At 43.9% G+C, this 12,011-nt stretch overlaps 1 protein-coding gene across 2 annotated transcripts in view; it reads right to left on the bottom strand.

The window, feature by feature from the left end:
- Positions 1-12,011, bottom strand: part of Gnl2 (G protein nucleolar 2) — a 25,388-nt gene extending 13,377 nt beyond the window's left edge. The window contains exons 1-5 of one of the 2 annotated variants that reach the window (NM_001025736.1): positions 11,888-12,011; positions 7,491-7,575; positions 6,479-6,573; positions 4,621-4,760; positions 1,306-1,490 (exon numbers count right to left, since the gene is read on the bottom strand). In NM_001025736.1, coding sequence (NP_001020907.1) covers positions 1,306-1,490; positions 4,621-4,760; positions 6,479-6,573; positions 7,491-7,575; positions 11,888-11,951 — 569 coding nt within the window. In that variant the 5' untranslated portion in view covers positions 11,952-12,011. Of the gene's footprint in view, positions 1-1,305; positions 1,491-4,620; positions 4,761-6,478; positions 6,574-7,490; positions 7,576-11,887 lie in introns of those variants that run through there. The other variant, XM_039110345.2, reaches the window with a different exon arrangement.

Raw genomic sequence — 12,011 nt, 5'->3', positions numbered from 1 at the left:
ATTATAATTTGATAGCATGACTTCCCTCTCAATAGTCCTTTTTGTTTGTCTGCCTGTTTGTTTTGTTTCTCTGAGTAGTCCTGGCTCACATAGAACTCACTAAGTATCCTGGGCTGGCCTTGCACCCACAGAGATCCGACTGCCTCTGCTTCCCAAGTGCTGGGATTAAGGTGTGTGTACCATCCTCTCCAGCCCAGTCCTCCTGAAACTTACTCTGTGGACCAAGCAGCCTCAACTCAGAGAGCCACCTACTCCTGTGTTCCAGGTGCTAAGATTAACTGTGCCTGGCTTGCCTCTCAGTAATCCTTAGGGATGAGGAACAGCCAGCGTCACTGATGACCTCAGGGAGAAACTAGACAGCACAACTATCCAAAAGCAACACTCACTACAATCAAAGAAAGGTATATTTGTAAGTGGCACATGCCTTTAAACCTAGCACTTGGGCAGCAGAGTCAGGAGGATCTCTGTGAGTTTGAGGCTACATAATAACTCTACATATACAGTGAGTTCCAGGTCAGCCAGGGCTACATAGCAAGACCCTATCTCACAAAGGAGGGGTGGGGCAGGGGAACCCCTTTCAGCAATTTGTAATCTTTACTCTATGGATTCCCCACGAGAATGAAGAAAGCTAACCATCTTTTCTCTCCTAAACAAATAGAAAGTAAAAATAAAAACAACTCGGCACACAAAGGATGCATAGATATGAAAACGCCATAATGAAACCCATTACTCTGTACTGATTTAAAAAATAAACAAAGGGCTTAGTGAATAAACATGCTTGCTTCAACCTGACAACCTGTATCAGGTCTCCAGAACCCATGTGGGAGAAGAGATTCAACTCCTCTAACCACCCATCTACCACAAATATGCATATACAAAATAAAACACAAATTTTAACAAACAAACCCCATGGCCTTTATGCAGGTTCACCACTTTTTACATTATCATTAGAGGGTCAGGAAAAGATCAACTGTAAACTGCAGTGGTCTGGAGAGCCAGGAAGCCCAATTGTCAATTTCTAACATAACTACCCTCTGAAATTTACAAATGACAGTGCATACCACTAGCCCAAGGAAGAAAACATTACTCCTTTTTCTTGGGAACGAAGAGGGCTGGTGATGGCCATGTAAAAGTATTTTTGGTCTGGTCTCTACTGTACTGATCCTTGTAGTCTGAGGGGAGAAGAGACTTGTAGTCTGAGGGGAAAAGAGAGCAGCTGTACGTGCCATCACTATACTCAACAGCAGAGCTCAGAGGAAACATTCTGAAGCCACAGCAGCAAAGATGAGAACCTCAAATTCATACCTTACACCTGTGTCCTCTGTCACCAAATCACGGTCCTTTCCCTGGTCATAGCTCTCAGTAGACATTTCAGCGTTTTCTAGAAGGGACTGCATATCACTTGCAAACAAGTTTGGCCGCTTTCTCTGTGACTTTGGGCCAAATGTACTTTCAAAACTTTCAGTATCAAGAATGTGGACCTTTGCGTTCTAAAGACAAAGAAGTGTAGGTAAGACTCAGGAAAGAAAAACACTGAGCCAAAGCAAAAGCTAAAACCACCCGGGGAAAGATATGTTTGCTTTTTCTGAAGCTCAAACCACACTAAAACCCACAAGAGCACAGACGCAGTGCAGTTTAAAATCTGCAATGTGTGTTTCTATTGCACAAGGGCTTCTCCTATTCTGAAGTGCTGTGAGCTTCCCTGCAAGACTGTAAGGTAACACAGACACCAAGTAAGAACAGCCACGTGAGACTCGCCAAATGCTGCTTTCCTTCACCCGTCAGACTCCAGTCACATATAATCAAGTGTTACAGCGATGAAAATTAACTGATCCTTTTTGACCCTTCTTTGGAGCTTTCAAACAAGTGCATAAAATTCGCCAAATTCACAGGTTTTGTCAAGGACAATCAGTCAAAACTTGTGAGTGTTTTTTTCTTTTTTAAACCAAATGTAAATGCCAACTTTTTCTTGGAAATTAATTTCTCTCATGGCTAAAAGGAATTGCTTGTTTTATAAGATGCATTTTAGTTTCAGATAACATTCTCCCTAATTTAGGTAACGTTTTTATTAAATGCACATGGAAACGCTTCAGATGAAAAACATCTAGCAAAAGTCCAAAATAATAGGTTAGATGTGATAAAGGGAACCCGATCCTAACTAGAACTTGATGCGCTGTGGAGGAGTTACAGGCGTGGCAATTCTTGAAGCAGGATAAAAGTCGGAGTTGGAGTTAGGATCTACCTCATTGGAGAATGTTACAGGCTGCAGACTCTCTCCTTTAAAACAAAACAACACACACCTTTCTCTCTTAGCACAGGGCCCTGGGTAAGCCCAGCTAGGGGGCTCATGAGTGGTGGAGCAGTCACAAGCCTTCCTAGGACCTTTAGGTGGCCTCATTTACTGGGACTCCCTGAGCCCATGGCTTATATTTTCTTGCTAGTTTCTAACTGAGCAAATGTCCATCCACAAGGAAAACTGTATTTTCTGTGGCAATGGGTTCTGAAATCAATGAGTAAAAATCAACTATGACTGGGCTGGAGAGATGGCTCAGTGGGTAAAGACCCAGCTTAATCCCTGAAAGCCATGTTAAAAAAACTACACAAAAAGATGCAGTGGTGTGAATCTGTATCCCAGGAGATGAAGAGTGGGGACAAATGATACACAACCATATCAATTATACAAATCAAGGGTGAGCATATATTATCCTCAGAAATCTTCTAACTGGGCTGGAGAGAGAGCTCAACAATCAAGGACATATATTGCTCTTCCAGAGGACCTGAGTTCAATTTCCAGTACTTAAATCGCTGGGATCACAGCTGCCTGTAACAGCTCCAAACCAGGGGATCTGAAATCTCTAGCCTCCAAGGGCACTCGTACTCACATGCACAAACACATCACACACACACACACACACACACACACACACACACACACACACACACACTAAAAATCAAACCTTCAAAAAAACCTTGTAACCTATGCAACACATGGTTTTGAACCGATAAGTTTACTTTCTGTAATACTACACAATTAAAATGCACACACAAAGTTAAACTATTTTTACTCCATTCCTACAGAAATGCATTTAACACACAGAACTGAATGTGTAAAAGAACATATCTGATTTGAGTCCCCTGTGCAGAACCATTTCAGAACTAGAGTCCATACCATACCATGCCAGTCACTGGATTAAAATAAAGGGTTTTCAAAGCCAAAGCAGAAAGCCCACCAATTATTCTGAGTATTTTCCTGCATCAAAACACAAGCTGACTCCCAAACTGAGGGTTCCCTCACTTCACACATCAGATATCTGAGCAGCCAACAACTGGCGCAAGCAACAAAGCAATAAATCCACAACAGAACTCTGTTCTTCCCAGAAACGGACTCAAGGGTTGGTTAGAAGATGGCTTTAGGGAGAAGAGACAAAGAGAACAAGGGAAATGAGCAACTTGTCTGTGGCCCATGAATTACACTCATCTGTCTCCCTGAAAGGAAACAGTCACTCACTAATAGGTGCCATTCTTCAAGCCCATCATAAAACAGAACATAATTGACAAAACCTGAGGCAATAGGCAGCTTTGCTTTTGATTTTTGTTCTGCGAGTAAACACTTTTCTTTGAACTGTTTAATCCTTGTATGCATGTCAGTGTTTCCCTCCCCTCCTCGGACTGGCACTGAAGCATGTGCACTGGCTGGGTTTCTGGGAATTATTATTCAATGCAAATTTAAAATGTGCAGGCGAACGTTAAGCCACTCCTTTGTTCCGTGTGAAGTGCTTCTGCTCTGGCCAGAGTCAGCCCTTACTGTACTACAACTCCAGCAACCAACAATCGCACCAGCACCCTTTCCTGTACCTGGAAACCTCCAAGTTCAGAGTTCAGAAAACTCTGAAGGACTCCTTCCATCTCAGCCTTCACTCTACACCTCCCGGAGATGACGAACCAGCACCGACAACCCCAGGCGCTTCCTAGTCAGCCTGGCCTACTTATTAAGTTCTAGGCCAGCGAGAGAACCTGCCTCAGGAAGGGAAGGGAAAAGGGAAGGGAAGGGAAAAGGGAAGGGAAGGGAAGGGGAAAGGGAAGGGAAGGGAAAAGGGAAGGAAAAAGGGAAAAGGGAAAAGGGAAAAGGGAAGGGAAGGGAAGGAAGATAGTACCTGAGGAATGACAGTCAAGGTCTTCCTCTGGCCTCTACTTGTGTGTGGAGACACACACACACGCACACACTCACACACACGACAGTAGTTAACAGCTATCACCTCTTTAGCCATGGGCAGGATGTTGCAGGCTTCTGAGACCAAGCCCTTACAGGTGCTTCAGCTGTATGCAGACATGAGAAGAGGCAAGAGTGTTCTCTTTACAGCAAGGAAGCTAAGATTCATGGCAAGTCATAACTAAGAACAGAGAAGGGCTGAGTGAAGATGGAAAGTCCTGTTTGGATCCACACAGCGCTACACTGCACCTCCTGGACCAAACTCAATTCACAGCCAGGGTGACAAAGGAGAGCACCTAAAGCTAACAAAACCTTCAGTGCTGCTTAGGAAACAACCACAAACTAAAGCAGTGTCTGTCTGCCCAGAGCTGGCCAAGACACCGCAGCACCAACAGGGCGCGCTGTCTTACATGAGGCTGGACTCGATCGTGCAGAAGAGACATCGGTAATTTGCTTTGTTTCATCACAACTTTGTATGGATCCTTCATAACTTTATCCATTTCCTCTTGAAATTTTTGTAATGATGCCTGCTTGATCACACGAGTATTTCCTGTGTCACAGATAGAGAACATGCCATTTAGTACAGAGATTGGTTTTGCCCCTCGCTCACCTTTTGACAGGGGAAGGCAAGACACCAGGTCATTCTCAAGTCCCCCAGAGTCTACACATTCATCACTCCTTAGAACTCTCTGCAAACTTAAGGAGGAAACATGTCTCTCCTGCACTCACACACTGTGTATTCAAACACCAACTAAGACATAATGGGTTTCAACAGTTTTCAGAACCCAACTTCCTGACTGGATGAAACCAAAAATTAAACATCACTGAATGGAACCAAGATTTGACAAATGTTCCTGCCAGTCCTGGCAAAGAAACCTGGCGCCAATCCCAGCTCATCGGTTCACACAGAGAAGGAACCCCAAACCTCAGAGTTAAGAGGGCTTGAAGGGACTACTAAAGCATCCAAGACACATGCAAGAAGGCAAAAGCACCCAGAGAACGCTAGACCCTTGGATGCTGAAGACAGCATTCAAGTCAACAACAGCAGATGCAGACACAAGGGTCAAGGACTCAACACTCTCTACTTGCTGGGCACTCTGCTAAGCCCGTCACATGGATTTCTTTTTAAATTTATGACGGGGGCACCACAGCACCTGTGTGGAGCTCAGAGGACAGCCTGCAGGAGTCATTATCCCCTTTCCGCCTTCTACTCTGTAGGGTCCAGAGATAGAACCTAGGTTGTCAGGCTTGAGAGGAATGATCTCACCACTGAGCCTCCATACTGATCCTCGGTTTTTTGTTTGTTTTTGAGACAGAATTCCAAGCTGTCCAGGCTGGCCTTAAACTTCTGAGTCTCCTGCCTCCAACTCACAGGTGTTAGGATCACAGGTGTGCCCTCACCACAACCATCTTGAGACACTACCATTTGTATTCAAATTTTAGAAATTAGGAGATTAAGGGACGGAGACTTAATAACTTGCCTCTAGCTACATATACAACTTGATTCCAAATTCAGATACTCTGGACCTGCAGTCCCAGTACCCAGCTCCATGGCAAATAATCCCTCCACAGTCTTCTCTGACACACATACACATCAACATTTATTTCCTTTCCAGTGATGGGGATAAACCCTAGCTAGGGCTTTGCACAAACCAAACAAGCACTTTCCCCCAAACTCCCCCCATTCTGAAGCTGAACAAAATTTTGATTCTCTTTCTGTTTCAGTTCTTAGGAGGCAGCCCATCAAAAGGCATTCGTTATGGTGACAGGCAGGGGCCACCTGCATCTAGCACAGAGGTCAGATGCTAGGCAAACAGTGACTATCTAAACATTACAGTGGAAAGCAGTGTTCCAAGAAGCCCCCAAACTCCTGTGACTGGACTATTTCACTCCTGCAAGAACTAATAAAGGACATCTACCTTGCCACCAGGTAAAGGAACCAGAGCTCCTGCAAGGCCACTTCTTGTATAGCCATCTCCCTGGCCAACTGGAAACAAATAGATGAATAGCCCAAAGTCTGTAGATGTTTTCATGAGGAAGATCCTAATGGTCTCTGTGATTACCAGGGCTCACTTCCAACTAAGAATGAGCTCTCCTCCAAGGAACAGTGTGAAGCGTCCAGCACTTTCGGAAGCTCCTTGTCCATGCGTGTACTCGAGTCCCTCTTCATAAGCGGTGGCAGTCTCACCGCACCAGAACCCTCCTTTGGGTTCAACATGAGTCTTTTCCATTCAACATATACTTTGTAGAGTTACAGAGGACACTTACCAAACCATTTAATATTCGGCTCCACTCGTGCCACTGTGCCAGGAGCCACAGTTGACTGATACTGCAGTGGCTTAATCACTTTACCACGACTGTTCCTAAATTGAGGAAATAACAGATTTGGGTTGACGACAGAAGAAAGGCAGCAAGAGCACAGTCTGGCTCATGGACATGCTTTCCATCAAAAGGACTTTGGGGGGATTTAAAATGATCATGAAATACAGACTTCAGTAAACAAAAAGTCCTTCTACATTTGAAACAGATTGCCCAAAAGCCGTGTAACCTCTTGCAACAGAGCACGTAATGATTTCTGCTAGATGAGTAACAATGCTGATGTTTAAAAATCCATTTACTGTTTGTTTTCTTTAAAAAAAAAAAACACATACTTGAGTTTTTTTGGTAATTATTTAAAGGCTGGTTTAAATGAATTTTAAGTAGAGGATGATTTATCCTGGAACTCAAAATTCTAAAACAAACTGCAAAGTGGGCGACTAGGCAGCTTAGGTTACTGACGACTGTGTTTTACACACAACTCTCAGAAGAAATGAGTCTAATTACCAAACAAATTAAGACCAGCTAGCAAAATGCCACTCTCAGCAAGTCCTTGGAGTGGAGGCTGCCTCAGCAGCATGAGGCTGGGATGAGTATCCTACTGTCACAGCGCTGTGATCTGAAGTCTGGCTCTAAAAGCCGAGTTTCCGGGCAGTTTCTGTAAGTAGTCTTCTACACTGTGTATTTGTGGCCGATGGGTATTTAGCTGGGATTTGACACTGCGCTGCTGGAGACAGTGTAGGAGGATTAGGACCTCCACTTGCTGGGAAGTTAGGAGACTTTCACTGCTCCGCCATCTACTACCCGTGACTTGAACTTGAACTGTTTTCCCCCAGCAACGCTCCTGTGAAACGGTGTTTGAAAACATCCTATTCCTATCTGGAGAAAGCGGGAGTGGGAACAAAACATTAACAGACCTCGGTTTTAAATCCAGGGCATGAGGGAAAGGGAAAGCAACACTCACCTGCGCTCTTTTTGCCTGTACATATTCAGGCGCCGAATTGTGCCCCGGTCCCTCATGTTTTGGCCTCCAGCTCCCTGTACTCGATCTAAAAATGAACAATAAACCTTTTGATATCCAGTAATGGTTAAATATAGTCATTGTTTAAAATGTGCCAACCAACTGCTTACCCAACTAGCCAAGCTAACCTTACCAAAGAATGTCTACTCTCTCCATATGCTGCTCCAATAAATGACTATGGGCAATGTGCTATGCCAAAGCTGAGCTCCCTCTGACCTTCCAAAGGAAGTACTGATGCTGTACTTGATAACATGACACAAACATCACCACCCTTGACTCTGCTCCCCACGACCAACCTCATCTCAAGCCACACAACAGTCATATGACGAGGTATGCTATGACGTCTATCTACTGAGACACAGTGAGCAGTCATATATGGCTGCTAACTGGCAGAGTCAGAGCTTTGACACAGCATTTGATACATTCTGTGCTCTCAACTAGAAAGGACACTGACTGAGGTCTCAGTTTAACAAATGAATACACTAGAATAAAAAAACAAACAAAATCAACTACAAATAGGTACTGGTTAAGAGCGCTGGCTATTCTTACAGAGGAGCTGGGCTCAGTTCCCAGTACTCATGAGATAGCTGACAACTATAACTCAGTTCCAGGGAATCTAATATTCTTTTCTTGCTTCTGTAGGCACCAGGCACATACAGTGATGTACATATATATGTATGCAAAACACAAATACATATAAAATTTTTGAATCTTAAAAAAAAGTTGAAAAGTTGGCAAAACTGAAAAAAAAAAAAGAGATCGGGGGTGGGAGGAAATACACAGAGCCAATCTTCAAAGAATCATCCTAGAGTTAGCATGCACTCTCCAGACTCTCTGTCTTTTTTATTGTGATGTTTGAGATAGGGTCTCACTATGTAGCCCCAGCTGGTCTTAAACTCATAGAGATTAGCCTACCTCTCGAGTATAGGAATTTAAGTAGTGTACTACACAGACCCTGCTCCATCCCCCTCATATTTCTCCATCTCTCTCTCTCTCTCTCTCTCTCTCTCTCTCTCTCTCTCTCTCCTTTTTGGTTTTCCAAGACAAGGTTTCTTTGTGTAGCCCTGGCTGTCCTAGAACTCACTCTGTAGACCAGGCTGGCCTCAAACTCAGAGATCCACCTGCCTCTGCCTCTGCCTCTTGAGTGCTGGGGTTAAAGGCATGCGCCAGCAGGCACAGCTCTGAACCCTTTCTTAAATAAGGTCTTCAAGGACCATCCTGAGCAGCAGCATAGAGCCCCACAAGACCTCGTTACAGCACGCCTAGGTACCTTCATGTGCACAACTCATAACTCAAGATTCTGCCATACGGGAATCTTATGCTTCTCATTTAACTTGCCTTGCACCAGAATGAAGAAAGTATCTGTGGTAAGAGACTAGAATATCAAACATTAAGGTTCCCATTCAGCCTTATACAAATTGATTTTTGAGAACTCTGGTGCTTTTATTTCTCTTAAAAAAAAAAAGAATATGTAAGTGAAAAAATGGAGGAAGTTGTGATGACAAGCATTTTGACTGCCACTGTGGGAGGAGTTGAGTGTGTTGGGCATTTATTTATTTAAGACTTGTTTCTCACAATGTAACTCTGGCTGTCCTGGAACTCAGAGATCAGCTTGTTCCTGCTTTCTGAGTGCTGAGAGTAGAGATACGCACCACTATGCCTGGCTGGTATTTAATTTTTAATCCTCAATCATACTCTACAATGATTACATAAAATCAGTACCTACCTTATGCTACTGTGTCCACAATAACCATGCAGTTAAAGGGGATGAATGCTTGCTTGCCTAGCACGACAAAGCCTGGGTTTGATCCCTAGTACTGAACAAACTGGCTGTTGTGGCACAGCTATTAATTCCAGCACTAGAAATGAGGATCAGAAGCTAGAAGGGCGGCAGGGTGTCCTGGAGAGATGGCTCAATGGTTAGGAGCACTGACTGTTCTACCAGAGGTCCTGAGTTCAATTCCAGGAACCACATGGTGGCTCACAGCCATCTGTAATGGGAATCTGATGTCCTCTTTGGTGTGTTTGAAGACAGCTACATAGTGTGTGTGTGTGTGTGTGTGTGTGTGTGTGTGTGTGTGTGTGTGTAAAATAAATAAATAAATCTTTTTTAAAAAAGTTAAAAGACATCCTTGGCCAAAAAGGACTAGGCTAGAGAGATGGTTCAGCAGTTAAGAGAACTTGCTATTTTTGCAGAGGACCTGGGTGGCTCACAACCATCTATAGGGGTGAACAGAGTATAGGCAAAACTCAGATATAAAGTAAATAAATATTTATAAAAAGGAAATATTTTTAGTCTTTTTTGTTTGGTTTTTCGAGACAGGGTTTCTCTGTGTGGCCCTGGCTGTCCTGGAACTCCCTCTGTAGACCAGGCTGGCCTCCAACTCCCTGAGCTCCTCCTGCCTCTGCCTCCCGCACGCTAGGATTAAAGGTGTGAGCCACCACCTGTCTATTTGTGGTCTCAACTTTCAAGAAATGATGGCTTCTGAAAGTTAGGTTAAATTCCACACAAATCATGGCTTATAGGACTGATACCCACAGTTTCTGAGGTTAGAAGCAACGTTTCTAGAAACCCTCTTTGTGAATCATAACTAATTCTCTTGTCCTAAATTTTTAATAATTCTATTTATTTATATTTTATGTATAAGTATAATATATACATATGTATATATCAATATGCATAAATATACCCATATCCTGCCCACATGTCTGTGCACCAAATGCACAGAATGTCAGTGGAGGCCAGAAGGGGGTGGCAGATCTCTTGGAACTGGAGTTACAGATGGTTGTCAGTATCATGGGTGCTGGGAATCACGCCAGGTCCTCTGCAGGAGCAGCCAGCACTCTTAACCCCTGAGCCATCCTTCCAGCCCTTCCCACTCTAAATTTTAAGAGCGAAGCCAAAATAAAACTAAATCACTCGAACTCTCTATTGAGAAGTCCACCCCAACACATCTGGCTATGTATCCTTTTCCTGAATCTCTCTTTCTACTAATCCTCAAGGCTTCCATCTACATTTTTAAGCTGCTGATAAACTCCTGCTTAGAAACAACATCAAAATAATCACCAACCAATTCTAAGTATATTTTCTAAATGCATGGTATTATAGACTAAATACTGTTATGAAGGACAGAAAAGTAACGCAGTCACTTTCCTGTATATTCTCATTTAGTACTGCTACATAAATTGTGTGCTTGAGGGCTTTTTTTTTTTTTTTAAATTATACGTATGTATGTGGGTATATGCCTTGAAGGCCAGAGGTATCTGATACCTCATGGAGTTGGAGTTCCAAGTTGAGAGAGCTGATTGGACTGGGTGCTGGGAATTGAACTCTGGTCCTCCTGTAACAACAGTACCAAGTGAGTTCTTTCTTTTTTTTTTTTTTTTGGTTCTTTTTTTCGGAGCTGGGGACCGAACCCAGGGCTAAATCCCCAGCCCCCAAGTGAGTTCTTATTCTGGTGTTTTCTCCAGCCTGAGTGTTTTCATCATTTAAAAAAAAAATCTAATTAAAAACCTAATTATGCAAATTACAAGGGAATACTGAAGTTTGCTATACTTGCAGTTTTATGGAGACAAAAGTATACCTAATTTTACCCCTCCAGTTTGTAGACCAGGCTGACCTCGAACTCAGAGATGTTCTGCCTTCCCAGTGTTGGAAACTACAGGCATGTGTCACCAAGCCCATCTGTGCCTGAACCATATTTAAACACAGTTTTAGTAGCTAAATCAAAGTGGGAGGGACTCCTCGAAAGCCTGTTTGTTCACGCTGTAGATGGGAATTTATCATTATCTCAAAAACACCTTTTTTGAGATTATATTTACCTGAAATGTTGCCTATGCATCGTCTGATTCCAAGGGTCAATGCTAAGGTAAGGTGGCACGAATGTTATGGTTAAGGGTAAAAGGCCCCGGGGTTGGGGATTTAGCTCAGTGGTAGAGCGCTTGCCTAGCAAGCGCAAGGCCCTGGGTTCGGTCCCCAGCTCCGAAAAAAAGAAAAGAAAAAAAAAAAAGGGTAAAAGGCCCCTTGGGTCAATATACTCCACTTTGTGTTTTCGGAGTCTATGACCTGTAGTCCAGGTAGCCTCTAACTCACGATCCTCCTGCCTCAGTTTTCTAAGCGCTGGGATGACAGGAGTGTGCCAGGACTCCAGGATCCTAGTCCACTTTTAACTTGCCTTTCTCTACACTTCTGCCTGAGAGGCCTCAGGGCTGCTAGACGCTGACGTGACTCATCCCTCAACTTTAGAGCAGGTGCTTAAACCCTGGGCCCTCCGTACAGGCTGGGCCCGGCCTTCCTCCCCGAATGCTCCCGCGGCCTGGTCCCGCTCGGTTCCCGGTACCTGGGTTGGTGCTGGCCGCCGAGCGATTGATGGTGCTCCGTCCTTTATACTTGGGCTTCACCATCTTGCCGACAGTGCCGACACCGCTCTGCTAAACGCGAGGTAAACTACTTGAGAACTTCCC

The sequence above is a fragment of the Rattus norvegicus genome, chromosome 5, assembly GCF_036323735.1.
Source record: "Rattus norvegicus strain BN/NHsdMcwi chromosome 5, GRCr8, whole genome shotgun sequence".
Taxonomy (NCBI): Eukaryota; Metazoa; Chordata; class Mammalia; order Rodentia; family Muridae; genus Rattus; species Rattus norvegicus.
Note: the sequence above shows the minus strand (reverse complement) of the source record. Positions and strands in the feature narration are given on the sequence as shown.